The 27,721-nt window shown below is 41.3% G+C and overlaps 1 protein-coding gene across 11 annotated transcripts in view; it reads left to right on the top strand.

Annotated features, from left to right (window-relative positions):
- Nucleotides 1-26,679, top strand: part of MDH1B (malate dehydrogenase 1B) — a 39,441-nt gene extending 12,762 nt beyond the window's left edge. For 2 of the 11 annotated variants that reach the window (XM_031651478.1, XM_031651477.1), the window contains exons 6-13: nt 943-1,084; nt 2,783-2,946; nt 5,570-5,709; nt 6,321-6,372; nt 12,860-12,937; nt 23,398-23,448; nt 24,848-24,916; nt 25,998-26,679. In XM_031651478.1, coding sequence (XP_031507338.1) covers nt 943-1,084; nt 2,783-2,946; nt 5,570-5,709; nt 6,321-6,372; nt 12,860-12,937; nt 23,398-23,448; nt 24,848-24,916; nt 25,998-26,026 — 725 coding nt within the window. In that variant the 3' untranslated portion in view covers nt 26,027-26,679. Of the gene's footprint in view, nt 1-942; nt 1,085-2,782; nt 2,947-3,968; nt 5,542-5,569; nt 5,710-6,320; nt 6,373-12,859; nt 12,938-23,397; nt 23,449-24,847; nt 24,917-25,997 lie in introns of those variants that run through there. The other 9 variants (XM_017946873.2, XM_017946872.3, XM_031651479.1 and 6 more) reach the window with 8 other exon arrangements.
- Nucleotides 26,680-27,721: the final 1,042 nt, after the last annotated feature.

The raw sequence follows: 27,721 nt of genomic DNA, 5'->3' as shown, positions 1-27,721 counted from the left end.
AAGAAGAAGAAGGAGGGGGAATTCAGTAGGATGTTCTGTTAGTTGAAGACAAAAGCAATCTTATACAGGAGAACAGGGAAGAAGTTAATCTCCACAGTAAGAAGTGGTGCGGACTTAAAAGTGATTAAGTTTTTAGGCAAATAAATAAGTTAAATAAGTAAATAAATAAAATTATTTATTTGCAGTTTTCATACAACCTTCCTAGACAGTTCACAATGATAAAATCCTATTGAATGCTAATGCCTATTTCTCTCTAACCACTGTGGTCTTATTTTACTTCTTAGCATGTATCACTTTGTATAACAGTTGTTTTCTCATCCAATTTCCACCACCTCTAGAATGTTGCAAGGATTTGAGCTGATTTGTTTTCTTCTAAACCTAGTACCTTAGAGGTGCCTCACACATAGAATAGAATTCATAACTATTTGTTGACTAAGATGTTGTCCAGGGTCCTCTTACAATATCCTCATTTTGCCAGAGATGAAACCCATCAGAGAGTCAAGTGATTTGTCCTAATTTCTATTCTAGTCTAGAAGCAAGAACTTGTCAAAAATCAAAGCATATTAAAAAGTCCTTTCTCCCTCACCTCTCTTGACCTCTCACTCACTCTCTCTCCACCTCTCTCTCTCTCAGTGGCAAGCAAAGTCAGGACAAACACCAGTGAAATCATTTTCAGTAGCAGTTTCTTTCAGGGAACATTTCATTATTTCTTTAATTTAATTATACACCATACCATTCACAGAACATTATTAGGTACTGCCAAACTATGATAATTAGGGAGGTGATCCACACATTTTGCACAGTTTTAGGAATCATAAACTTAGATTCATTTTATAGCAAAAGAACCAATCCTCAAACAAACATGCACACAAACAAAAAATAGGGTTCAAGTAATTTTTATATTAATATACTTTTTTTTTTTTAACTTTCCGTTCTTCACAGACATTAAAGATGTGATCATTTGGGGTAATATCAGTGGAAATAATTACGTTGATCTGAGAAAAACAAGGGTGTACAGATATGAGAGTGCCATTTGGGGACCTCTTCATTATTCACGCCCTCTTTTAAACTTGATTTTTGACAGGTACGGTATATTTTTAAGTGAAGCATACTGACAGTGTTAAAATAAATGTTTAATGGTTGTAATCTTTTAAATCATTTTATAAATCTTTGTACAAAAATAACTTGCATTGTTCACACTCGTATTTGTTCATGCTGTCTACCACAGAAACAGAAAATTCCACAGAATATCAACTAGGTAATTGATTTGATTTTGAAATTATGAATTATTATATTTCAGATCCTTCAGTAGCTCATATATTCAAGTAAGGTTATCTCTAAAGCAAGCGTGTATAAGGGAATCTTACTAAGTGTAAAGACGGAGCTATCTCTCCAGGTTGAAATTAATTGAAATGTTTTCAAGCAAGGAATTAAGATGATGAGCAGGCACAGGCCAGGCTGGGCATTGTGTGGCAGGAGGCCAAAGCAAGAGGTTGTGAGGAACACGGTCCCAGGACCAAGCCACCCAGGCTGGGATTCTCACCTAGCCACTTAGTAGCCGTGTGACTTTAGAGAAGCTGCTTAGCCTCTCTATGACTCAGTTTTCATCTGCAAAGTGGAAATGGTAACATAATAAGGGCCCTCCCTATAGGGTCTTGGGGAAGATGAAATGGATTACTCCCAATAAAGGACTTAGAGCTGTGTCTGCATGATAAGCCCTAGCAATTATGATGAGGCAGAGGAGAAGCGGGAAGGAGCACCTCTGAAGCATTTTTTCTAAACTTTGCAGCACTTTCCCAGTGGTAGCATTTTCTTTCCATTGCCCGTTGCTTTCCTTTTCTTCCTCAGACCATAGGAACTTCACCCCTGCCTAGGGAGGATGTGTCTGAAGTTCGCTATTTTGAAGCGTGATTCCTCTGCATTTGCTGCCGGGGCAGGACCAGTGTTGTATAGAGCTGTGTCGTGCAGGGTTAGCAGAGACTGACCAGCTGGACTATTCTCTGAATTTAGACTTCAGATCATAAAAATATAATTATTTTCCTAATTCTCAACGTGAATCCAGCTTGAGCACCCCAATCCAAAAATCAGAAATCTGATGTGAAATGCACCAAAAACTAAAACTTTTTGAGCACCAACATGATGCCACTAGTTGGAAAATTCTACACTCGGCACCTTTGCTTTCTGGTGGTTTAATTTACACAATCTTTGCTTTGTGCACAAAATTATTAAATACATTGTATAAAATTACCTTCAGGCTATGTGTATAAGGTATATGTGAAACATAAATGAACTTTGTGTTTAGACCTGAGTTCCATTCCCATGATATTTCATTGTGTGTTTGCAAATATTCCAAAATCTGAAACACTGTGGTCCTAAGCATTTAGGCTAAGGGATACTCACCCTGTAATTCAATGTTTTATGAAATTATTTTGTTTAATGTGTAGGGTACTACTGGTTCCAAGGTAGTGTCTACACAGGATCAATTCTTTGTAATGAAAATAATGGTTCTTGCCATTTTTAGCCACATTTCTGTGTTCCATATTTATAGTATCATATTTTTAGTTTGACATCTTGGGACTCCTTTCTACTACCTTTCACTATTTTTCAATTGACTTTTTTATGGGGATTGAAGACACTTGAGGAAAGACACTAGAAATAAAGTCATATTTCTATTTTGACTGTGTATTAGGTTTCTGATACTTAGTTCCATTGAGCCAGGGAATACTCTTTTTCACTTTAATTCCTCTCTCCGTTGTAAAATTGTTTCTTTCTCTCCTTACAGTGAGTGGATAAAAAGAGAATTTGTGGCAACTCTTAAAAACTTGACTGCCACAGGAAGACAATTTGGAGGCATTTTGGCTGCACACAGTATAGCCACTACATTGAAATACTGGTATCATGGCTCACCGCCTGGGGAGATTGTATCTTTAGGAATATTGAGTGAAGGTAAATCTGGGTTTTTCATGTCTTGTAAAATCTTAAAACCTATGTCTATGCCTTGTGCTCCTAATTCTGTGTCCCCACCCATCTAGCTCTTAACGTGGTCCATAAGCTGCCTGGACTTTTACAATTTCATAATAATTCATTCATTCAATTATTCATTCAGAAAGTCAACAATATTTTGTATGAATGCATTGGAAATACACATAGGAGTTAAGATGTGGCCTCTGCCTTCAGGAAACCTACGGTGGAATAAACAAGAGCCAGATACATAAACAAAATCTGTTGTTAGGTTTTCCTAGCAAGAGATAAGGGGAAAGCAAGTTCTATTCTAGGCAGGAAGCAGGGGGAACCAGTACAGGCTTCATAAAGAAGGCGACACTCCAGTAAGCCTAAAGTATGAGGAGTGTTGACCTGGAAGACAAGTGTGGAAAGAACACTGGGCACAGGGAGCCATAGGAGCACAGACACAAAGGCAGGAGAGGGACACTTAAGGACCCAGATCTCAGGGTACCAGGCAACACTGGTGATGTGGAAAGGTTGCTCTCTATCCACAAATACTGCATATAAACTTTTACCGCCCTAATGTTTTAATCTGCTAAAAACTATGCAGAAGACTTCTACATTTTTGTTTGTTTGCTTGACATGGAGTCTTGCTGTGACACTCAGGCTGGAGTGCAATGGCGCCATCTCAGCTCACCGCAACCCCCACCTTCCGGGTTCAAGTGATTCTCCTGCCCCAGCCTCCTGGGTAGCTGGGACCACAGGCGCACGCCACTATACCCAGCTAATTTTCGTATTTTTAGTAGAGACGGGGTTTCACCATGTTGGCCAGAATGGTCTCAATCTCCTGACCTTGTGATCTGCCTGCTTCGGTTTCCCAAAGTGCTGGGATCACAGGCATGAGCCACCACGCCTGGCTGACTTCTACCATTTTTACACAACAGGAAAGAGAATAGCTGCTGTTCTGTCATCTGTAAGGTCTATCTTAAGCATCTCTTCCCTTTGGGTTCTACTTTCTCCCTTAGCAACCTTGTCCACTCCCAGAGCTGCAGACCCGGGCCTCTCTGCCTCTAGCTTCTGAAACATTGTCACCTGGATGTCATGTTGTCACTTCCATCCAACATATACCAAACTGTATGTACTGTCTTCCTTCCCAATTGGTTCCATCTCTTGTATTCTTTATGTTATAAGTAGAACCACGATCTTCCCTATTGTTTCAGTGACACCAGTGCAGGTTAAGGAAATCTCCCCAAATCCCTCATGTCAGAATGAATCTCTGTCTCTCCTCTGTATCCCCACATAGCATTTTGTTCCCCTGTCACAGAGAATATTATAGTCTGCCTATTTTTGATAGTGTGATTAGTTGCATATGTCCCCTTCATTGTGGCACCCTGAGGGCAAAGGCTTTTTCTGGGCCACCTCTTTGCCTCTTCATGGGAGAAGTATTTTATATCCAGACACTCAGTGAATCTTGTTCAACTGAAGTTAAGGTGCATGAACATTGCCATAGTGTGAATTCAGATCAGCAAATTATCTCCTTAGGGAAACAGCCATTTAAAACCTTACCTTTATTTGTAGAAAGAAAGTTTAATTAATCTCTGTAGGATTTATATTCAGAAATAAACAATGCAGTACTTGGGGGAGAGGGGTAGATGATTGTTGTCTGTCTCTGTGAAACCATACCAAACAGGTAAACCCTCAGACCTTGTCTGCCCGTAAGGCTAGCTCTTCACACATTAAACAAAATACAGCATTACTTGAGGACCTGGGAAGCCCTCTAAGGAAAAGTCTTTTAGATCTCGGTTTCTTGAATGTCCTCAATGTTTTTTGTTGTTGTTGTTGCTTTTTTGTTTTTGTTTGTTTGTTTGTTTTTGTTTTTTGCCCTGGTGACATTTTTGTTGTTTAGAATGGCAGAAATAATTTTCTTATGTGATTGAGGCACCAGAAACGGGGACAGTTTTGTCTGAATGGTGCTCAGTTAGTAATACATACAGTCAATCTTTTTATTTAGAGCACATCCAAATATAAGTATTTCTGTATATCTTAAAGAAATTAAATGTGTTATTAAATGAAGGATGGCTTCTGCTTAAGATGCAGAAACATGTAAAGGAAATCATCCCACATGAAGCAAACACACACCAAAACACATGGCAAACTGGAGGCTGCAAAGGAATAACCAAATTTCCTGCCTCCCCTCCTTTCCCTTCCCAGTTCCTCATACTCTGGCTGTGTGAGTGCCACAGCAGGCGAGAAGAGTGGAAGGCCAGATGGACAAATGACTTAGGCTCATGGGCTGCATAGGGGTCCACAGAAAAGCCATGCAGACAGACAAAAAGAATACAGACAGGGTTCAAAAGAGAAAGACTGCACTAGCCTGTGGATGAGAGAGAAATACAGATGGCAGAATTGTTAGAACTTAGATAGTTGCTTAGTCAAGCCTTCTAGAGGGAGTGTTTCTGTCCTCCTTGGAGAAGAACTCCCAGAAATTTAATTCCATCATTATCATTAAAAATCCTGTATTATGTTTGTCCTTTTCTACAGTGCTTAACAGAAAAGGTGCATGTTTCTAAGTTCTGCGGTGTTGCTTTGCTTTGTGTTTGCTCTGCTTTGTGTTTGCTCACTGCAGGCCAGTTTGGTATTCCTAAAGGGATCGTCTTTTCTATGCCTGTGAAATTTGAGAATGGAACTTGGGTGGTTCTTACGGATCTCAAAGATATTGAAATAAGTGAACAAATAATGACCAGAATGACAAGTGATCTAATTCAGGTAATGTCAGAATAGATGCAAGGGGACTGACCTTGATAATGATCTTAAACTGATTCCCCTAGGCCAAGGCATATATTGGTTTTTCTATGGATTCAAATTTTTTTTTAATTCCTAAAAGTAATGAGATAATAAAAGTTTGAAAAACATCAGTGAAAGAACATTACTCATTTGGTTATACAATTTCTGGTGTGTTAAAAATATTTGTTCGTTATTTAAAAATGAAGAATCAAAGTGTTTTTCTATTAAAGAATAGTTAAGTTGCCAGATGCAGTGGCTCACACCTGTAATACTTTGGGAGGCCGAGGTGGGTGGATCACCTGAGGTCGGGAGTTTGAGACCAGCCTGACCAACATGGAGAAACCTTGTCTCTATTAAAAATACAAAAATTAGGCGGGCATGGTGGTGCAGGCCTGTAATCCCAGCTACTTGGGAGGCTGAGGCAGGAGAATCACTTGAACCCAGAAGGCAGAGGTTGCAGTGAGCCAAGATTACACCACTGCACTCCAGCCTGGGCAACAAGAGCAAAACTCCATCTAAAAAAAAAAAAAATAATAATAATTAAGTTAGGAATTGTGGTCATTTAATTCTGTGATTATAAAATTTTTCAACAGGAGAAACTTGTTGCACTTGGAGACAAGATACATTTTCAGCCATACCAATCAGGTAAGCTCTTAGATGTGACGTTTTATTGGACTGCTATTAAAAGAGTATTAACATATTTATTATAACTGAATCACTGTTAATATGAATAACTCCCATTTGTATTTTATCATTTCTAAACTAAATTCGTGACAAAATAAACTGTTAAGTTCAATGTATCCTTTGAAATAAAACATCTCATAAGAATGTTAAAGAAAACACAACTTAAGAACACTATGATCTTATAAATGTTGTAGGTATCATATTTATTAATTTCCTAGGACTACCATAACAAATTACCACAAATTGAATGGCTTAAAAACAACAGAAATTTACTTGTTCACAGCTCAGGAGACTAGAAGACCTGATGTGAGGTATTGGCAGGGCCACACTCTCTCTGAAGGCTCCAGAAAGAATTCTTTCTTGCTTTTTCTAGCTTTGGGTTGCAGTGCTTGCATTCTTGGCTCGTTGCTGCATCACTCCAACCTCTGCTTCTCTCTTCACATGTCTGTCTTTCCTCTGTATATGGCTATGTTTCCAAATCTCTCTCTCTCTCTTTATAAGGATACCAGTCATTGCATTCAGGACCCACCCTAAACCAGTATGATCCCATCTTAAATTGATTATGTCCGCCAAAACTCTATTTCCCATAAGATCACATTCACAGGCACCAGGCATTAGGATGTCAACATATCTTTTTTTTTTGAGACAGAGTCTCACTCTGTTGCTCAGGCTGCAGTGGTGCCATCTCAGTTCACCACAACTCACGCCTCCCGGGTTCAAGCGATGCTCCTGTCTTAGCCTCCTGAGTAGCTGGAACTACAGGTGCACACCACCATGCCTGGCTAATTTTTGTATTTTTAGTAGAGACGGGGTTTCACTATATTGGCCAGGCTGGTCTTGAACTCCTGACCTCATGATCCACCTACCTCGGCCCCCCAAAGTACTGGGATTACAGGCATGAGCCACCACGCCTGGCCAACTTCAACATATCTTTTTGGAAACACAATTCAATCTACAACACCAGATTTATTTTTAGATAACTTTATTAAAAGCCAACAAATAGCTTATATTTCTTATTGGTATTTTCTCCACTCGTGAGAAATAAGGGAGGGCTGACATCTTTTCTTTGCCTTAAAGATGATCTCATCTTAGGTATGGTTATATACATCTAGAAATAAAGCAATTTATTTATGCAAAGGGCTTTAGTCAAGTGTCTTGGAGCCCAACATTCCTTCCTTCTGCTAATGTGTGTGCAGTACCAACTATAAGCTAGTGCTAGGAGCTAGAAATACAGAGGTGAATGAGATAGACCTGATCTTGCCCTCTCGGAACCTGCAGTCCATCAAGGGGCTGGCCACACATTATATAGATGACTGCAGTTGTGGTGCATTGGAGGAGTAACTGCTGGCTGCCATGCTGTCAGAGCTCATGCTTGTGGATAGAAGGGAAGAACCTGAAGCAGGAAAGTATATATCAACTTGTTTGGAAAAACTGTGGAAAAGCTTATGTGGCCAAAGCCAGAAGAGACGGAGCTGAGAGATACAGCCATGAGGAGATGTGAGAGCTATAGAAGATTTCTAGATGGAGAGAACCTGGTCATGTGTGGGATTAGTTTGAAAAACATCCTGGAATAAAGCAAGACTGTTTGCAGAAAGACTGGTATTGGGGGATAGTGCATACAGCCAAGACCAGAGGCAGTAGAAATTTCAGAGATATTTAGGAGGTAGAATTATCAAGACTTGCTGATGAGTCTGATTGGCTCTGGTGAATCCCAACTGGCAACTGGGCAGATTTACTATTGATAAGGGGAAAATGGTACTGAGCAACTGGGCAGATTTACTATTGATAAGGGGAAAATGGTAAAAGAACGAGAGAGAGAGAAAATATGAGAATGTGGGAGGTGTGTGTGTGCATGCATGCCTGTGGATGGAAGAGGAAGAAGCATGGTGCCAGAGTAGAAAAAGCATGAGTTTCATTTCTTACATTTTGATTCTGAAATACCTGTGTGATATCTAAAATGGAAATGTCACATGGAAAACTGCATACTTCTTGGAGCTCAAAAAGATCTGGACTACAGTTGCCAAATGGGGAGTTGTTGACTCATAAATAGAAATGAAGCTATCTGTATGATGGAGATTGTCTAGAGAGAAGGTAAGAGAAGAAAGCCTGGAGGAACTTAGCCTGTCATGGTTAACTGACAGAAGACCATGAGAAAGGGGTGGTCAGAGAGTCAGGATAAGCCCCTGAAATCTGATGATGTAAAAGACCTGAAGGCAGAGGGTGTTTCAAGAACAAGGACTGGTCTACACTGTCAGATGCTACTGGTGTGTTAGATAAAATGAGACCTGAAAAATACCCAATGGTTGTATGACCAAGGTCATTCATGACTTTGATGAGACTGATTTTGTGGAGTGGAGAAGGCAGAAATGAGACTAGAGTAGAAAGGAAGGACCTTAGCCTTAGGGGCCAGAGTGTCACTCTGGAGCTGGCATGCTCAATGCTGTGGGCCAGAGGAATGTGCTATGCACCATGACAGCAGTGGGAAGGGCCCCATCAGGGCTCTGACCTGATAGAAGGGCTTTTGGGAGGAGGTAACATCGAAACCGAGTTATGAGAGGAAGGAAGGCCAACAGTTGGGGGCATGGTAGGGGTAAATGGGAGAGTTGTTCAATTCAGAGAAAGCAACGCATTCAAAGATAAAGAAGAAAGAAAGAACTTTTGAAGAACTGCCAATTTGCTTTATCTGGAAAATAGAGTTTGAGGAATGTCAGGAGGCCAGTAGGTAAGTAGAGGCCTTGTTAAAACCAGTGAAGGACTTTAGGCAGAAGAGAGACAGGAGCAGCTTCTAACTTAAAATGATCACTGTCTGCAATGGGAAGAATGAATTGGAGGGGGAGAAACAAGAAGCAGGAAGACCAGTTCTGTTGCAGGTAGAGAAATGATGAGGACCTTAAGCAAGCAGTGACTGTGGGGATGTAGGGAAAGAGCTATATTTGCAAGAGATACAATTGACAGAACTTGACCAATCTGAGATTGAGGATAAGAGAGCGCTCAAGAGAGTCAAGAATGCCCCTGATGTTTTCAACATCTCAACACATGGTGATGGTGTTATCTGAGGCAGAACTTCCCAAACAGTGGGCCACAAATGAATTGAATGTGTAGAACTCTTGATCTCCTCAGTCCTGGGGGCAGAATCTGGGGCAGCTGGAGTCCCCAAGCTGGTTGCCTCTCCTGTCCTTGTCACTTACTATGTGCTCTGAGTCAGGAAAATGATTGGGAAGATGCAATTAATGTAATGAATACAGGAGAAGGAGCAGACTTTCAAGAGGCATCTAAGTGAAAGTTCTGGTAGGTAACAGACACGTATCTCTGGAGTCCAGGAGAGAGCCCTGGGCTAGACATGGGGACACAGAGTTGTCAGCAACTGATAGTAATGAGAAGAAACTGATAACCATCATGACCTCCTGGAGGAGGACCTGAGTGGTGGGGGAGGGAAGACTTCTGCAGTTCAGGGTCTCTTGTGCCTCTTGGATTTTGTTCCATGTGCATGATATACATATCCAAAAATACAAAGAGATGGATGGATATCTGGATGGTTGGGTGTTAAAGTTTAACCACTATTAGAGAGGAGAGGGTGAAGATAGAGGGGGAGTGAGCAGAAGGGTTCTCTGCTCAAGTAGAACTCAAGTGCCAGAGCACAGGGTCAGCTGCAAACTGAAAGTGTCTCTGCTGCTAAGGCCAGAGGAAGGGGAGAAGGTGATGGATGCAGATGCAAGTCAGTGTGTGGAATGGAGGAATGCGGAACCAAACAGGCAGCGGGACCAGGTCCTGAAGGCCAAAGACTCAGGGAAAGGCTGGGCTTCTAAGGAAGGACATGAAGGTTTGAAATACAGGCATGTGTGCATAACGACATTTTGGTCAATGGCAGATGGCATGATACCACAGTGGTCCTGTTGTGGGCCAAAAGAGTGAGGGTCGTGATCAACTCAGTGGAGGCTATATGAGTAAACAGCAAACTGTTCTCATAAATGCAGAATGTTAGCAAACTGACGAACTGCATCTGCCGCCCAGAAGGAATGCTGAGGGCTATCACACCCCAAGTGCGGTGTTTCTTGTGATTAGGCACATCTGAAGCTTGTTAGCTATAATAATGGGAACCTGTGATCAATCAAGCAGCTGACCAACCATTAGCTCCTCCCTCCTCTTTCTACCCAATAAATACGAAGGGCTGTAAACGCTCAGGGCTGCCTTTGCTCACTAGAAGCAAGAAGCCTCCTTCTTCCCCTGACCCCTTCTTTTTCTTTAAAACAAATCCTTTTTCTTTGTCTTCATTTCTTTGTTCGTCCTCCTTTGTTCAGTCTGGTAGTAACTGGGGCAAACCGTGGCATGGTCTCATAACGTAATGGAGTTGAGCAATTCCTTCTGCCTAGTGACCTCCTAATGATCCTGACGCTGTGTAGGCCTAGGCTAATAATGTATGTGTTTGTGTCTTTGTCTTTAACAAAAAAATTTGAAAAGAAAAAAGTAATTTTTAAAAATAGAAAAAAGCTTATAAAAGGACATAAAGGATCTAAAGAAAAAGGATATAAAGAAAAAATATTTTTGTATAGTTGTACAAGGTGTTTGTGTTTTAAGCAGAGTGCTAATACAAAAGAGTTGGTTTTTAAAAACATAAAAGCTTAAAAATACAGTAAGCTAAGGTTAAGTTATTATCAAAGAAAGAAAAAAAAATTTCAGTGTCGCCTAAGTGCATGGTATTTATCAGTCTGCAGTAGTCTACAATAATGTCCTAGGCCTTCACATTCACACACCACTCACTCACTGACTCACCCAGAGCGACTTCCAGTCCCACAAGCTTCATTCATGGTAAGTGCCCTATACAGTTGTACCATTTTTTAATCTTTTATGCTGTTTTCTTTTCCTATACCTTTTCTGTATTAGATATGTTTAAATACACAAATACTATTATGGTTACAATTGCCTACAGTATTCAGTACAGTAACATGCAGTGCAAGTTTGTAGCCTAGGTGTATAGTAGCCTATACTATCTAGGTTTGTGTAAGTACATTCTCTCATGTTCATGCAATAACAAAATTGCCTACTGATGCATTTCTCAGAATGTATCTACCATTATTAACTGACACATGACTGCAACTGTTAAGAGGAAGGGAGACACACAAAGCAGAAAAAAATATAATTTTTTTCAGAGTTAAGGGCTCAGTGGAAGTTAGGGACCATTAATTTGTAGTGCCTGCAATGTATGATTGTGTGATTCCTTGCAAAGATGCTCAGTTGCCTGGATGCAGGAGCAGAAACCTAGATGCATGATTGTAGTAAACCCCAAAATATTAGAGTATACTGCTACCCCCTGCTTAGAATAAATGCAGTTAGAGTAAAAGTAACCCCACAACGTATTCCAACAAAATTTTGAGTTCTTCCATGTTGACTTTATTTGGAGTAGCAAATTATTTCCAAAAAGTTTTTATTTTTCTCACATTTGTGCACGTGCTTTACTGGTGCCTAAAATAGGTGCTAAGGTGACTTTGGTTATCCACATTGTACATGAGAGTGGAAAATGAGTCCAATTCACTTAGCATTTGGGAACGAAGAAGGTGAGGCAAAGAAATCGAAGGCCATTGCAAGAAAGCAGATGAAGTGATAGACTATGGGGGTCTAGATTGGATAAGGAAGGAAGTAATAAACAGAAAAAAAATAAAAGAATCCAAACAAAGGGGATATTGAAACTATTTAACAACCAGTGTGGGTACAGATCCCAACCAATTGAAACAGTTGCTGCCTTTCACAATGGACTAACTCATCAAAATCAACTGCAGGGGACAGAGTGGGTGCCATTGGTCCAGACCATAGAGGGTTGAGTAAGGTGAAAGTACAGGAAGTTGGGGAGGAAGGACAGAGAGAGGGTGGGGTTTGGGAATTCAGAGGAGGTTCTGGCTGATGGCCAAGTCACCAGGAGTGGGCCAAACCAGAGGAGGCAGGAAGGTGGCGGTGCAGGCACAGAGGGATATGTAGAAGTCCAATTGGCCATTGATTTTAACTCAAATTCTTTTATTCTCAGAATGTAGAGGCCCTCTGTGTGGCTTCCTATACTAGGCAGAATAGAGCTTCAAATTCCTTCTATGGGAGTGGGCCACAAAACAGTCATTCTAAAATTGACTCCATTGACTTGTAGTTAGTCCTAACTGTCCCATATATACTTGCATTATAGAAGTTTTGTGACAGACAAAAAAAAGACTTGATTTTATGCTGTGTTTTTATTAACAAAGGTCAAGGGGTATGTGTGTGTGTGTGTGTGTGTGTGTGTGTGTGTGATCTTAACTCTGTCACCTTTGGCTCTTGCCCCTGCAGAGAAACACTCTTCCAGATATTCCAAAATCAGAGACTCTCACAGTGTGGAGATCTCTGCTTACTAACATATCAATGAGATTATTCTTGTGTGAGGCTTGTTTAATCTCTTCAATTAATGCAATAATAAATTTCCTGATTTTAGAAACTGAACTACGTAAAAAAGATAAAAGGATCTCCTTACCCATCACAGATGACAGCCAGAAAGAACAGGTCTCAGATGGTAGGTACACTTACACTCAATTTTTTAAACTGCCCTTTTTATTCAAGGGTTAATAGTACATTGCAAAGAAAGAAATTTGATCACCCAGCAACCATAAAGTGGGACTTAAGTCATCCTGTATTCACAAAATAGGATTATATTTAAAATCTGTTTAAGTCTTTGGAGAAAATTACCAGATAGTCACTGTGCACCTTCTATCTGCTGGTCACTGTGAGAAACACTGGGGGCACAATAAGGAAGTGATGGCCCCACTCACTGGGGAAAGAAGCCATGAGAATATGAAAAGGTAAATGCCAAGACACACAGTGAATTACATGGCTTAATAAAACAAGGGAAGACAGGTCAAAAGGAAGGAAAGTACATAATAAGTAGTCTAAAAACTCACATGAAAAGGAGAAAGCCTGTAGAGAGGAGAAAATGTAATTGTATCTTGAAATCCAGTTGGGACCTAAGATGGCTAAAGATCTAAAAATGGGCGTTTCTTCAGAAACTGAGCTAGTTCAGTCACAGAGTATGAAAAATGTCTGGAGATCTTCTGTACAACAATGTGCATGTCTTCCGAATACAATGTCTTCCAGATGCATATAGGATGGATGAGGCTGGAAAGGTAGGTAGGGGCCATCTGTTGTTTGGCTGAGTGGTTAGTTAGCAATATGACTGATGAATGCTGGATGATGGCACTGTTGATGAAAAGAGTCAAACTCTGTAAGATATTTTAAGAGATTTATTCTGAGCCGAATATGAGTGACCATGGCCCATGATAGTCCTCAGGAGGTCCTGAGGACATATGTCCAAGGTAGTCAGAGTACAGCTCAGTTTTATATATTTTAGGAAGGCATGAGACATCAATCAAATACATTTAAGAAATACATTGGTTTCATTCAGAAAGGCGGGACAAGTCAAAGATGTAGGTGGGGCGCCTCCAGGCTATAGGTAAATTTAAACATTTTCTGGCAGACAGTTGGTTGAGTTTGTCTAAAGACCTGGGATTGGTAGAAAGGAATGTTTAGGTTAAGATAAAGGATTGTGGAGATCGAGTTTTATTGTGCAGAGGAAGCTCTCAGATAGCAGACTTAGAGAGGGCAGGTTACAAATTGTTTCTTATGAGACTTTAAAGGGTGCCTGGCTCTTAGTTGATTATCTCCTGAATCTGGGGAGAAAGGAAGGAAAACAAAGGGGAGAGGAGATTCTCTATAGAATGTGGATTTTCCCGCAAGAGATTTTGCAGGGCAATTTCAAGGTCTGGCAAGGAAATATATTTTGGGGTAAAACATTTTGATTGTCTTCCTTGTCATGGCAGAGTCAGATTGGAAAGTAAGTCACGATATACAGGGTTAAATATCTGATGAGAATTTATGGTTTATAGGGCATGACTCTCAGATCCCTTAGAAAGGAATTTAGGTGGCCAGGCACAGTGGCTCACGCCTATAATTCCAGCACTTCTGGGAGGCCAAGGCAGACAGATCACCTGAGGTCGGAAGTTTGAGACCAACCTGATCAACATGGAGAAATCCCGTCTCTATTAAAAAAACAAAAAAATTAGCTGGGTGTGGTGGCACGTGCCTGTAATCCCAGCTACCCGGGAGGCTGAGGCAGGAGAATCACTTGAACCAGGGAAGCGGAGGTTGTGGTGAGCTGAGATCACACCATTGCACTCCAGCCTGGGCAACAAGAGCAAAACTCTGTCTCAAAAAAAAAAAAAAGAAAAGAAAAGAAAAAAGAAAAGAAAGGAATTTGGGCAAGATAAAAAAAATCAGAGCTTAGTCCTCAGGACAAAGCACAAAATAGATGGGGTCAGGCTTAGAGAATTAATCCAGCTGTAACATGAGCCCTGTAGGGGATTATCAACAGCCCAAATCACTGTCCTGACAAGCGTGGTGAACTCAGTCCCACCTAGACAGTGTCTCTCTAGATATCTGAGTGGCAGCACTATTATTGCATTGGCCCAATTGGTGTTAAGCACCACTTAAGATCTCAGGGCACCAAGGCCCTTGTCAGAACTGAGGAAAACTGTAAGATCTGTCACGAAGGAGATGGCAGCTTTCCAGGGTGGAGGAAGAGAAGCCAAATTGTAGAGTGTGTATTCCTGAGACTACTCGCATTGAAACTAGGCCTCATAAAACTTAAAAAATTAGCACCAGGTGGCCCTAGATAGGGTCCCACCCTGCCTCGATAGGGTCCCACCCTGATAGGGTCCCACCCTGCCAATTCTGGGAAACAACCTCATGGGGTCCCACCCTGCCAATTCCGGGGGTCCCACCCTGCCTCGAAGTTCCCAGAATCAACAACTCCAGGAAAGAACCTCATAAGGTCCTGCTCTAACCAATTAGAACAAGACACCTTGCTCAGGCCATAGGTAGACCCAATTATTTTGCGCCTTAAGCTTTGTTTGAATTTCGCGCCATAAGCTGTGTTTGAACTTGTGTTTGCCTATATAAACAGCCTGTAACAAGCAGTCAGGGTCCCAGGGCCAACTTAGAGCTTGGGACCCTAGCGCGCTAGTAATAAATAACTCTCTGCTGTGAACCTCGTGTCGGTGATCCTTCGCGGCGACCCCTGCCCAGGAGGGAATCGAGAGTTCGGTTCTAACAGCATCAGAACAGTTTAAGTTGCTAATTACAGTTTTAGGTTCTTAGACCTCTACCTGAACAAAGCTTATGCAGATTAAAGAACTTTAGTTGTGATAAAAGAGAGAAAATGGGGTTGATTTAAGGTTGTTTTGCAGACCATTTGTTGAATAAGCATAGAATCAAATATAACCAATTACAGTGTTTTCCACATTTTGAGAAACATTTCCATATGCTTAGGTGGATTGTAAAAAACATACAGTGATTAATGAAATCAATTTAATCACTAGCATTTTTCTCACTGAAATAGAATGAAATTGATAAGAAAACAGTAAGGAGACCAGATTTTTTCCCCCAATGAACTAGAATAGAATAGAAAGAAAAAGGCAAGTAGAAAAAACAAGAAAAGGGTAAGTAGGACTAGATTAGTGTATTAGTCAGGGTTCCCTAGAGAGGTAGAACTAATAGGATATATAAATATATATAATATATAATTATATAGTATATATTTTATATTTTATAATATATAATTATATATTATATATTTTATATTTTATAATATATAATTATACATTATATATTTATAAATATATAATTTATAATTTATTATATATTATATATTAATATTATATATATATAAAGGGGAGTTTATTAAGTAATAACTTACATGATCAAAATTAGGCTGTCTGCAAGCTTGAGGAGCAAGGAGAGCCAGACCGAGTCTCAAAACTGAAGAACTTGGAGTTGTTTGAGGGCAGGAAGCATCCAGCATGGGAGAGAGATGTAGGCTGCGAGGCTGGGCAGTTCTCACGTTTTCACATTTTTCTTCCTGCTTTATATTTGCTGGCAGCTGATTAGATTGTGCCCACCAGATTAAGGGTGGGTCTGTCTTCCCCAGCCCACTGACTCAAATGTTAATCTCCTTTGGCAACACCCTCACAGACGCACCCAGGATCAATACTTCGCATCCTTCAATCCCGTCAAGTTGACACTCAGTATCAACCATCACAAATTCACCCCTTGTCAACTTAAACCCATACACATCTCCTGAGATCATACATAATCTTCAAATAAAGACAATAATAAGGTCATAATTATGCCTAACATAATACAACTATCCTTCATACAACTGGAAACGCACTAATTTCCAACCCAAATACTGTTACATAAAGTTAACAATACTTAAAATGGTAATATGAAGTCAATAAATCTTATTTCACATGATAAAACAAAAGGAAATAAAATGAAGATATTTTCTAAGTGTATACATGCACAAACATGTTTTTAACAAAAGGAGGAAACACTCATGACATTTACAGTCCTCATTTCTGCAGCTGGTCACATGGTTGTAGCTGGTATTAATGACTATCTTCTACTACACATTCTATATTCTCTTTGCCTTCAGCAAGCACCTCAGCAGGTCGTAGTTTTTTCCCTGGTGGAGCGACCCAAGCCTTCATTCCTGAGGGGTCTGGACCATTTGTAGTCCTGCCTGGATTGGGCTATTGTAGTTTCCCACTGGCCTTAATCACAGGGCATAGTAATACTAAGATAGGCCCTAATGAATCTCCTGTATTCCATGCATACTCTTCCTTACCTCCATTATGGAGTAGTAAACTGATTTCATCTTGATAGTCTGGGTCAGTCACCCCAGCTAACACTGTAACTCCTTTCTTAGCCTGTTGACTGAAAGGTAGGAGGAGCCCAAAGTGTCCAGGTGGCAATCTTAACTTCCAGTTTAATGGAATGGTTGTATCTCCTGGTGACAGTGTTCTTCCCTCTGGAACTAAGACCTCTAGGCCAGCAGAACATAATGTCGCAGGAATAGGAAGCAAAAATGTTGCTAATGGATCACTAGAGGTGACGGTGAGTGGTGCCATTTCCACTTCCACCCCTTGATTCCTAGACCTGTGATTCCTGGCTATGGGAGAAACAGTATCATATATTGGACGCTGATTCAGATCATACACGGCCTTCTGGAGAACTTTGCCCCAGCCCTGCAAAGTATTGTCACCTAGTTGGCATTGTAACTGTGACTTCAAAAGGCCATTCCACCGTTCTATCAATCCAGCTGCTTCAGGATGATGGAGAACATGGTAAGGCCAGCGAGTTGCATGAGCCTGAACACACTGCCCCACTTCTTTAGCTGTAAAGTGAGTGCCTTGGTCAGAGGCAATGCTGTGTGGAATACCATGCCAGTGGATAAGGCTTTCCATTAGTCCATGGATGGTAGTCATGGCAGAAGCATTGTGTGTAGGATGGGCAAACCTATATTTGGTGTAAGCATCTATTCCAGTGAGGACAAACCTCTGCCCTTTCCATGAAGGAAGAGGTCCAGTATAATCAACCTGCCACCAGGTAGCTGGCTGATCACCCCGAGGAATGGTGCCATATCGAGGGCTCAGTGTTGGTCTCTGCTGCTGGCAAATGGGGCATTCAGCAGTGGCTGTAGCCACATCAGCCTTGGTGAGTGGAAGTCCATGTTGCTGAGCCCATGCGTAACCTCCATCCCTGCCACCATGGCCACTTTGTTCATGGGCCCATCGGGCAATGACAGAAGTGGCTAGGGAAGAAGGCTCAGTGGTGTCCACAGAACAGGTCATCCTATCCACTTGATTATCAAATACTCCTCTGCTGAGGTCACCCGTTGGTGAGCACTCACATAGGATGCAAATATCTTCAGTTTTTGACCATTCAGAGAGGTCCATCCACATACCTCTTCCCAAATTTCTTTGTCACCAATTTTCCAGTCATGCTTTTTCCAAGTCCCTGACCATCCAGCTAAACCACTGGCTACAGCCCATGAATCAGTATATAATTGCACATCTAGCTATTTTTCCTTCCATGCAAAGTGCACGTTACACTGCTCGAAGTTCTGCCCACTGGGAAGATTTCCCTTCACCGCTGTCCTTCAGGGATGTCCTGGAAAGGGGCTGTAGTGCTGCAGCTGTCCACTTTCGGGTGGTGCCTGCATCTCGTGCAGAACCGTCTGTGAACCAGGCCCTAGTCTTCCCTTCCTCTGTCACCTAATCATAGGGAACTCCCCATGAGGCCATCAGTGCAGGCTGAGGAAGAGAAGGCAGGGTGGCAGGAGTGGAGACCATGGGCATTTGAGCCACTTCCTCGTGGAACATACTTATGCCTCCAGGACATACTTGAGCCCAATCACATATATACCACTTCCATTTGATGATGGAATGCTGCTGAGCATGACCCACTTTATTGCTAGATGGGTCAGAAAGCACCCAGTTCACGACAGGCAGTTCAGGTCACATGGTGACTTGATGACCCATAGTCAAATGTTCAGTTTCCACCAAAGCCCAGTAACAGGCCAAGAGCTGTCTCTCAAAGGGACAATAGTTATCTGCAGAAGATGGCAGAGCCTTGCTCCAAAATCCTAGAGGCCTCTACTGTGATTCACCTATGGGGGCCTGCCAAAGGCTCCAGACAGCATCCCTATCTATCACTGACATCTCAAGCACCATTGGATCTGCTGGGTCATATGGCCCAAGTGGCAGAGCAGCTTGCACAGCAGCCTGGATCTGTTGCAGAGCCGTCTCCTGTTCTGGACCCCACTCAAAACTGGCAGCCAGCCTTTCAGGTCACTCAATAAATGAGTGGAAGTAACACACCCAAATGAGGAATGTGTTGCCTCCAAAATCCAAATAGGACCACTAGGCATTATGCCTCTTTCTTGTTTGTAGGAGGGGCCAAATGCAGCAACTTATCCTTCACCTTAGAAGGAATATCTCCATAGACCCCACACCACTGGACCCCTAGAAATTTTACTGAAGTAGAAGGTCCCTGAATTTTAGTCAAATTTATTTCTTATCTTCCGGCATGTAAATGTCTCACCAATAAGTCCAGTGTGTTTGCTACTTCTTGCTCAATGGATCTAGTCAGCATAATGTCATCAGTGTAATGAACCAGTGCGATATCTTGTGGAAGTGAAAAGTGATCAAGGTCGCTCCGAATAAGATTATGACACAAAGCCTGGGAGTTGATATACCCCTGAGGTAGGACAGTAAAGGTACATTGATGGCCTTGTCAACTGAAGGCAAATTGCTTCTGGTGGGCCTTATGGACAGGAATGGAGAAAAAGGCATTTTTCGAGTCAATGGCTACATACCAGATACCAGGAGATGTGTTAATTTGCTCAAGCAATGAGCATCTGGTACAGGCAGCTGCAACTGGAGTTACCACTTAGTTAAGCTTACGATAATCTACCGTCATTCTCCAAGATCCATCTGTCTTCTGCACAGGCCAAATGGTAGAGTTGAACGCGGATGTGGTGGGAATGACCACCCCTGCATCTTTCAAGTCCTTGATAGTGGCACTAATCTCTGCGATCCCTCTAGAGATATGTTATTGTTTTTGATATACTATTTTTCTAGGTAGAGGCAGCCCCGATGGCTTCCATTTGGCCTTTTCCATCATAATAGCCCTCACCCTACCAGTCAGGGAGCCAATGTGGGGTTTCTGCCAGCTGCTAAGTATGTCTATGCCAATTATGCATTCCGGCACTGGGGAAATGACCACAGGATGAGTCCAGGGACCCACTGGACCCTCTGTAAGTCAGACCTGAGCTGAAATTCCATGAATTACCTGACCTCCATAAGCCCCTACTTTAACTGGAAGACCACAATTATGTTTTGGATCCCCTGGAATCAATGTCAGCTCAGAGCCAGTGTCCAGTAGTCCTTGAAATGTCTGATTATATCCCTTTCCCTATTGCACAGTTACTCTGGTAAATGGTCAGAGGTCTCCTTGGGGAAAGATGGGAGAAAGATTCACTGCATAAATTGTCAGTAATGTAGTGGGGTCCTCCCTCAAGGGGGCTTGGTCTCCCCTTCATTCAAAGGGTTCAGGGTCTGTAAACTGGCTCAAATCTGGAAATTGATTGAGGGGCCATGATTCTCTGTTTTATAATTCAAATGAGTCTTTTATCTATTCAGCCTAGAAGTTTTCTCCATATATAAATTAAGTAGGAATGCAGTAGGCTTCCTGTCAATTTCACTTCTAGGAACACCATGATTAATTAGCCAATGCCAGAGCTCTACACAAGTCAGACTATTCTGATTGCTGCTTTGTCTCTGCTGTCCATTATGGTAGTTATACCCACCTTAGCTTTTTTTTTTTTCTTTTGAGATGGAGTCTGGCTCTGTTGCCCAGGCTGGAATGCAGTGGCATGATTTCAGCTCACTGCAAGCTCCGCCTCCCAGGTTCACGCCATTCTCCTGCCTCAGCCTACCAAGTAGCTGGGACTACAGGTGCCTGCCACCATGCCCAGCTAATGTTTTGTATTTTTAGTAGAGACAGGGTTTCACCATGTTAGCCAGGCTGGTCACAATCTCCTGACCTTGTGATCCACCCACCTCGGACTCCCAAAGTGCTGGGATTACAGGTGTGAGCCACCGCGCCCGGCCCCACCTTGCCTTTGATGGTTAGTTAAGTGCCACAACTTGGCCCCTGCCACCTTGGGATCCAGTTATTCCCAATGTATTTAAGTTTTGTAGTTGAGTGACTATGGTTCCCACTGTTAGATCTGACATACAGAGTAGAGCAATTACGGGGCTCTTCAAAGATGCAGGTGCTACCCTCACAAATCTATTTCACAAGGCATTGGTCAAGGGTATATCTTTTGTACCCTCCCAGCTGGGATGAGTAGGTCTAAAGTGACTAATCCACTCCACCATGCCAATCTCCTTAAGCCTTTGGATCCCTTCCATTAAACCAAGGGAGATCAGGCATTTCCATCTCACTCACAGTGGGCCATCTTTTAATCCATATTTCAGCTAACCAAGCAAATAAACTACTAGAACCTTTTTTAACTTCCTGAGCTGCAACATTAAATGCAGAGTCCCTACTTAGTGGTCCCAAGTCAATAAATTCAGCCTGATCCAACTCTATGTTCCTTCCACTATTATCCCATACCCTTAATATCCATTCCCATGCCTGTTCTCCAGATTTCTGTTTATATAAATTAGAGACATCAACTGGGTGCAGTGGCTCACGCCTGTAATCCCAGCACTTTGGGAGGCTGAGGCAGGCGGATCACAAGGTCAGGAGATCGAGACCATCCTGGCTAACATGGTGAAACCCTGTCTCTACTAAAAATACAAAAAAAAAAAAAAAATTAACTGGGCTTGGTGGCAGGCACCTGTAGTCCCAGCTACTCAGGAGGCTGAGACAGGAGAATGGCGTGAACCCAGAAGGCGGAGCTTGCTGCACTCCAGCCTGGGTGACCGAGCAAGACTCTGTCTCAGAAAAAAAAAAAAAAAAAAAATTAGAGACATCAAGCAGCTCTTTTTGAGTGTAGCACACTTCTTCATGGGTCATACTCTCAATCTCATCTCTAGAGGCCCACTGAGACTTTAGTTATAGGTCTAGAAGCAAACAAGGGTGTTAGGGGTGGCTCCTGAAGAGAATCAACATTATCTTGCCTGGCAACTGCCTCAGGGGAGGCCATCACTCTTGCCTCAGGAAGCACACAGGGTTTATCTCCTCAGACAAAGGTGGAAAGACTGATGACAGCATGGGTCGGGGAGGGGATGTTGCCGCTACTGGTATGGGGAAGCTGTTCCTTCTGGCAAAAAAGTTCATCAGAGTTTACAAACTCAGTATCCCCAGCTTCATCAGGGTTCTCCCACATGTCTCCTTCCCAAGTTGCAGGGTCCCATTCTTTTCCAATTAATGCCCTCACTTTAACAGGAGACAATTGGAAAGGCTGTGCATGCACCTTTCACTGCACCTTTCAGCCACTCACATGATAAGAGCTTGTGTCTGTTTTTCCACAATTTCAGCTATTTCTCTACAGGAGATAAGACTCACTTAGGGCAATCTTTGCAGATTTGAGGCTCAGTATCTGCTTCTGTAGCCAGGAGACAGAATCTCTGAGTTCATCATTTTCTTTCATCACTTTGTCTACTGAACTTAGGAGCAACTAACCAGCTTCATTATGTTCCCTTGTTCACCACATATGGTCAAAGGTATTATGTATAGAGTCATTAAACTCCCTGCCTCTCATGAGCAGTGAATCAGGAGTGTCAAATGCATTTATTTTGTGTAACTCATTAAACAGTTCATGCCAAGGACTATCAGTGTTCTCCATACTATTAGAAGTAGAGTCCTTAGCATTTGGGGGTCTAATCATACTAACCAGCCAACTCCAGAAACCCAAAAACCAACAAAAGAACTCCATCCTTAATATTCTGTTTCTCTAGAACCACTCCTGGTACCAAAATCTATATAGTCAAGGTTCCCTAGAGGGACAGAACTAATAGGATACATCTGTATAAATAAAGTGGACTTTGTTAAGTATTAACTTACATGATCACAAGGTCCCACAATAGGCTGTCTGCAAGCTTGAGGAGCAAGGAGAGCCAGTCCACATCTCAAAACTGAAAAACTTGGAGTCCAATGTTTGAGGGCAGGAAGCATCCAGCATGGGAGAAAAATGAAGGCTGGGAGGCTGGGCAGTTCTCACCTTTTCACATTTTTCTTCCTGCTTTATATTTGCTGACAGGTGATTAGATTGTGCCCACCAGATTAAGGGGGGGTCTGTCTTCCCCAGCCCACTGACTCAAATGTTAATCTCCTTTGGCAACACCCTCACAGACACACCCAGGATCAATACTTTGCATCCTTCAATCCAATCAAGTTGGCACTCAGTATTAACCATCACAATTAGAAAAGGATAAGTATTATTTCATGTAATTTTGTTTCATTAATATGTACACAAATGTGCACACTGGACTATAATGTAAAATATGTCTTTTATTGTGGGTCATAGTCACTGAAGTTTGAAAAACATTGACTTAGAACATCTCATGGCCTAGTCAGGTTGTTGGTTATATTCTAAATCCAGCATGTTTAATTTAATTTTGATTTCAGAACATAAAGATCTAGTCCCTCATGAAGAAAAAAATCCAGTCATGTCAGACGGTAAGTCAGTGGGGTTATAAACAGTGTCTATATTGCTAATAATCATGACTCATATTGTCCAGTTGTTAGGGAATAATGTGATGGCCTAGCAACCAAAGCAAGTCTTAAATAACTTCATATGCTTCACAGACACTTTGAAATGGGCACAAAAATGTCAACTTTTTTTTTGTTTAATCACTCAAACTGCTTCCTTGTCATAGTCACCTCAAACTCTCCCAAAATACTCTTAACTTCAGCTCCAGTCCCTTGTGTCTGTTGCTTCTCACCTTTCCCTTTTCTTCTCAATTCTTTATTATGAAGCCCAAAATAACCAATATGGCAAGACAGCATCTTTCTCAGAAGACAGGTGAGAGGAAGAGACTGAGAAGGCCAAGTTAGAATTCCCCTTAACAGGGAAAATCTGGGAATTTTTGTCTCATTATGTGTATATATATATCTCATCATATATATAATTTATAATGTATTACATAAATACACACACACACATATGCTGTTGACCCATGAACAGCATGAGTTTGAACTGTGCAGGTCCACTTATTACGCAGATTTTCTTCTACCTCTGCCATCCCTAAGACAGCAAGACCAACGCCTCCTCTTTCCTCCTACTCCTCCCCAGCCTTGTCAACATAAAGAAAATGAGGATAAAGAACCTTATCATGATCTATTTCCACTTAATGAATAGTAAATATATTTTCTCTTCCTTATGATTTTCTTAATAACATTTTCTTTTCTCTAGCTTTTATTGTTAGAATGCAGTATATGATACATATAACATACAAAATATATGTTAATCAACTGTTTTGTTATCGGCAAGACTTCTGGTCAACAGTGGGCTATTAGTTAAGTTTTGGGGGGAGTCAAAAGTTGTATGTAGATAATTGATGACACAGAGGAATGGTGTCCCTAATCTCCAGATTGTTCAAGGGTCAAGTGTATACATATAATGTGAGTGCTTGCACATATTTATGTAGAGGACTGTATTTTTTCTAAAGCTGCCTATACAAACCGTATATCCAAGAAATAATAATTTAGTCTGTTTCCATTTTTACAACTTCACCTGAAACTGTCTATTTAGAAGGAAGCTAGCAATCATTGAGAAGTTGCCTAGTGGTTTATGGGGGCCAGGGAAGGAGGCTTCATAGGGATGTTGGTAGAAAGATGCTATACTGAGCAGTTGACTGAACATCTGCTTGTTCATATTGTCCACTCAGAACATGGATAAGTCATCATCATGGTTGAGACTTTATATAACAGTGGTCTGGCATCTTGTGACTCCTAGGAGAGCGATGCATTCAGAGAAACTTCAGAGTGGAAGGAACAAGATAGAAGAAAATGAAAATAACTGCAAAAATTATTGCGCTTTACATAGTAAAAACTATTCTTTTAACTCTATTTGCAGCAGCAGATTTTCTAAATCAGATTCCCCAAACCACCTTTGAAAAGCCACAGAGTCTTGAGTTCCTAAATGGTAGGTGGTAGACAAAACATTAACTAATATTTTCTTGTTCTACAAGTGGAACTGGGTAGTAGAGGATCGAGTTTCCTTGCAATACTATTCTTGTCAAACCCTCCCCACTTCCCACATTCCCCAGGGACCCAGCCTTGGTTGCTTACTCTCCTGGATCCTAGCTTCCCACTTTTTTTTTTTAAAGACAGGGTCTGCTCTGTTGCCCAGGCTGAAGTGCAGTGGTACAGTCACAGCTCACTGCAACCTCAGCCTCCTAGACTTGTGATCCTCTCAACTCAGTCCCTCAGGTAATTGGGACCACAGGCATGCACCACCACACCCAACTAATTTTTAAATTTTTTTTTTTTGTAGATCTAGGGTATCACAGTGTTGCCCAGGCTGGTCTCAAACTCCTGGACCCAAGTGACCATCTACTTTGGCCTTCTAAAGTGCTAGAATTACAGGCATGAGCCACCTGCCTGGCCTGCTTCCCACTTTTGCAACCAAACCTTTGAGAACCTAATCCTTCCCTCAAGATGAATAAGTAAGGAAATTGACACAAGTAATCTGCATGTCCAGAGTTCCCAAGTATATAACTGAGTTGAAAACAAAGCTGATGTAGGTTTCTTCGTGGTTGACCAGTCAGGATATTCACCCAAGCCCCCACCCTTTTATTTAAATGTCCAATAAAATGAACAAAATCTCATGCACCTTTCATTCTGAAATGTATGGTATGATGGACTTAAGAATGGGGCTAATCAGGAGAATTAGAATTGGTGCATAGAGGAGCAGCAAAGCCAAGAGCAGAAATGGAGCTGACAACATAGCTGCATACACGATTTGGAATGAAAAGCAAGGTGCCAGGAGAGAACATATAAATAGCTTGTGGCCAGGGAAGAGGCCACAGTTAGTTTTGCTATATGAAAATACCTAGCTATGATCTCATGGCTTTATTTCCCCATAGAATCACTCTCACGCATGCACTTTCTCAGCTATTGAATCATGAATACAGGAATCCAGCAAACAAAAAAGCTAATAAAAACATATGCTACTAACATGTTTTGGAAATAGTTATATATTTTCATTTCTTTTCCTTTTACAGGCTTTGAAGGCAAAACTGTGGAATCCTAACAGATCAAATTGGATGAAATACATAATTACTTGGTAGCATAATAAATATAGAAAGAATTTACATAAATGTCTTTATTGAAGGAAGAATAATTTGAAAGATTTATGTCAGTCTTAGATAATACCATGCAAGGCAATTAAATCACTGTGACAACATAAAGGTCAGAGTTCAGTTATTTTGCGTTACTTGTATCCACTCATGTTTGTTTAATAATAATTGCATTTTCTCAGAAATATTTTGGTGTCAAATGCTATCTTTTATACTACATTAAAATAGAGTTGTCAGTCATTGCATCTGCCCATACATCTTCTGAGAGAACCTGCTTCCTTCCACCAGCCATACCTAAGACCTGCACCTAAGTGACCATGTTTGCTCAAATGTCCTCACCACCTTGGTCTCAACTAATTAAGCCAAACAGATGTACCTCACTCAAGGATAACCAATCATATTTTCTCTCTCTCTCAAAAAAAAATTGAACTGAGACCAATGAGTAAGTTGGTGACTGGGTCAGGTTGATGGTAGTGAACTATGTGCCTGTGAGCTCTTCAGAGCTAGTTGGGTTCACCACCTTCATAAGACCTGCCTCTGTACCATTTTTCCCTGGATGTGCTTTGTTTAAGTATCTGTACAATAAATCACACTTTTTTAAAGCTCAGATTGAATAGGTTTCTGCTCCTTGACAACAGATATGGCCTGAATAAAATGAATTTTGAAAGAAAAGCATAATATTTTTACTATATAATTGCATGGTTTAAGTAAAAATTACAGTCTTTTATTAAAGCAGTAATAGCCAAACCAGTATGCTCAGATATTTTCCAGCTAATAAGACCCTTTACAAATGCCAATTAGGAACTTTTGAAAGCCCAGGAGTCATGTGAAAAGCTGCTGATATCTGTGCTTTCTCTGTATGCTTAATAACTCTTAAGATATGAATCATATTCTGAAAATTCAGGGAAATTGCAGATGCATCTTCTGCATTGCTTCTGCACCATTATAATGCAATGGGTAGTTTCAAACCCATTACTGACTTTTGCTTGTTTCCAAAGTCAGCACTTCATGTGATGTTATTGTGAAGAAAGCTTGATATCTGTGTTAAGGACATTGATTTTGTGCCCTAATCCTACCAATACCATTGCCTGACTTTGTGGGGTCCTCAACCCAAGGAATGTGACCACAGAGAACAATACCTGGATGGAAAATCAAATGGCGCTTCACACAGAGCTGAGCACATGGCGATTTTGCCCCTCAACATGCAGGGCTTCTTATGAGAAAACTAAGCAAGATTGGAAACCATGATTCAGACCAAGAAGCCTAAGCTAAACTTCCTGCTCCATATCCCTTGAATCAGTCATGTGACTCACTTGTTACCCATAACCAGATAGAAAGGCTGGAACAAAGAACACAACCACGAACACATCATCTTTCAATGTAGTGGCCTGCCTCTTAGTGATTTTCTTCCCATGAGTGCCAAGTTGTGAACAATGAGATAATGAGCTTCTTCTCCAATTGGTGGACATCTAGGAGAGGGCTAGAGGAGATCTAGACAGAGTTTTGTCCCTTTTTGGGACATACTCATCCCCATCCCCAGAAGTCTGTACTTCCAGCATGAATATGAACTGCCATATGTTTGGACCACCATAGGATGACAAGAATGCTCTAGAATAGACTCCTATAGGAGAGTAGAATGGATTGATTTT

Source organism: Papio anubis, chromosome 10 (assembly GCF_008728515.1).
Source record: "Papio anubis isolate 15944 chromosome 10, Panubis1.0, whole genome shotgun sequence".
In the NCBI taxonomy this organism is placed as follows: Eukaryota; Metazoa; Chordata; class Mammalia; order Primates; family Cercopithecidae; genus Papio; species Papio anubis.
This window is presented reverse-complemented; position numbering and strand designations above follow the sequence as displayed.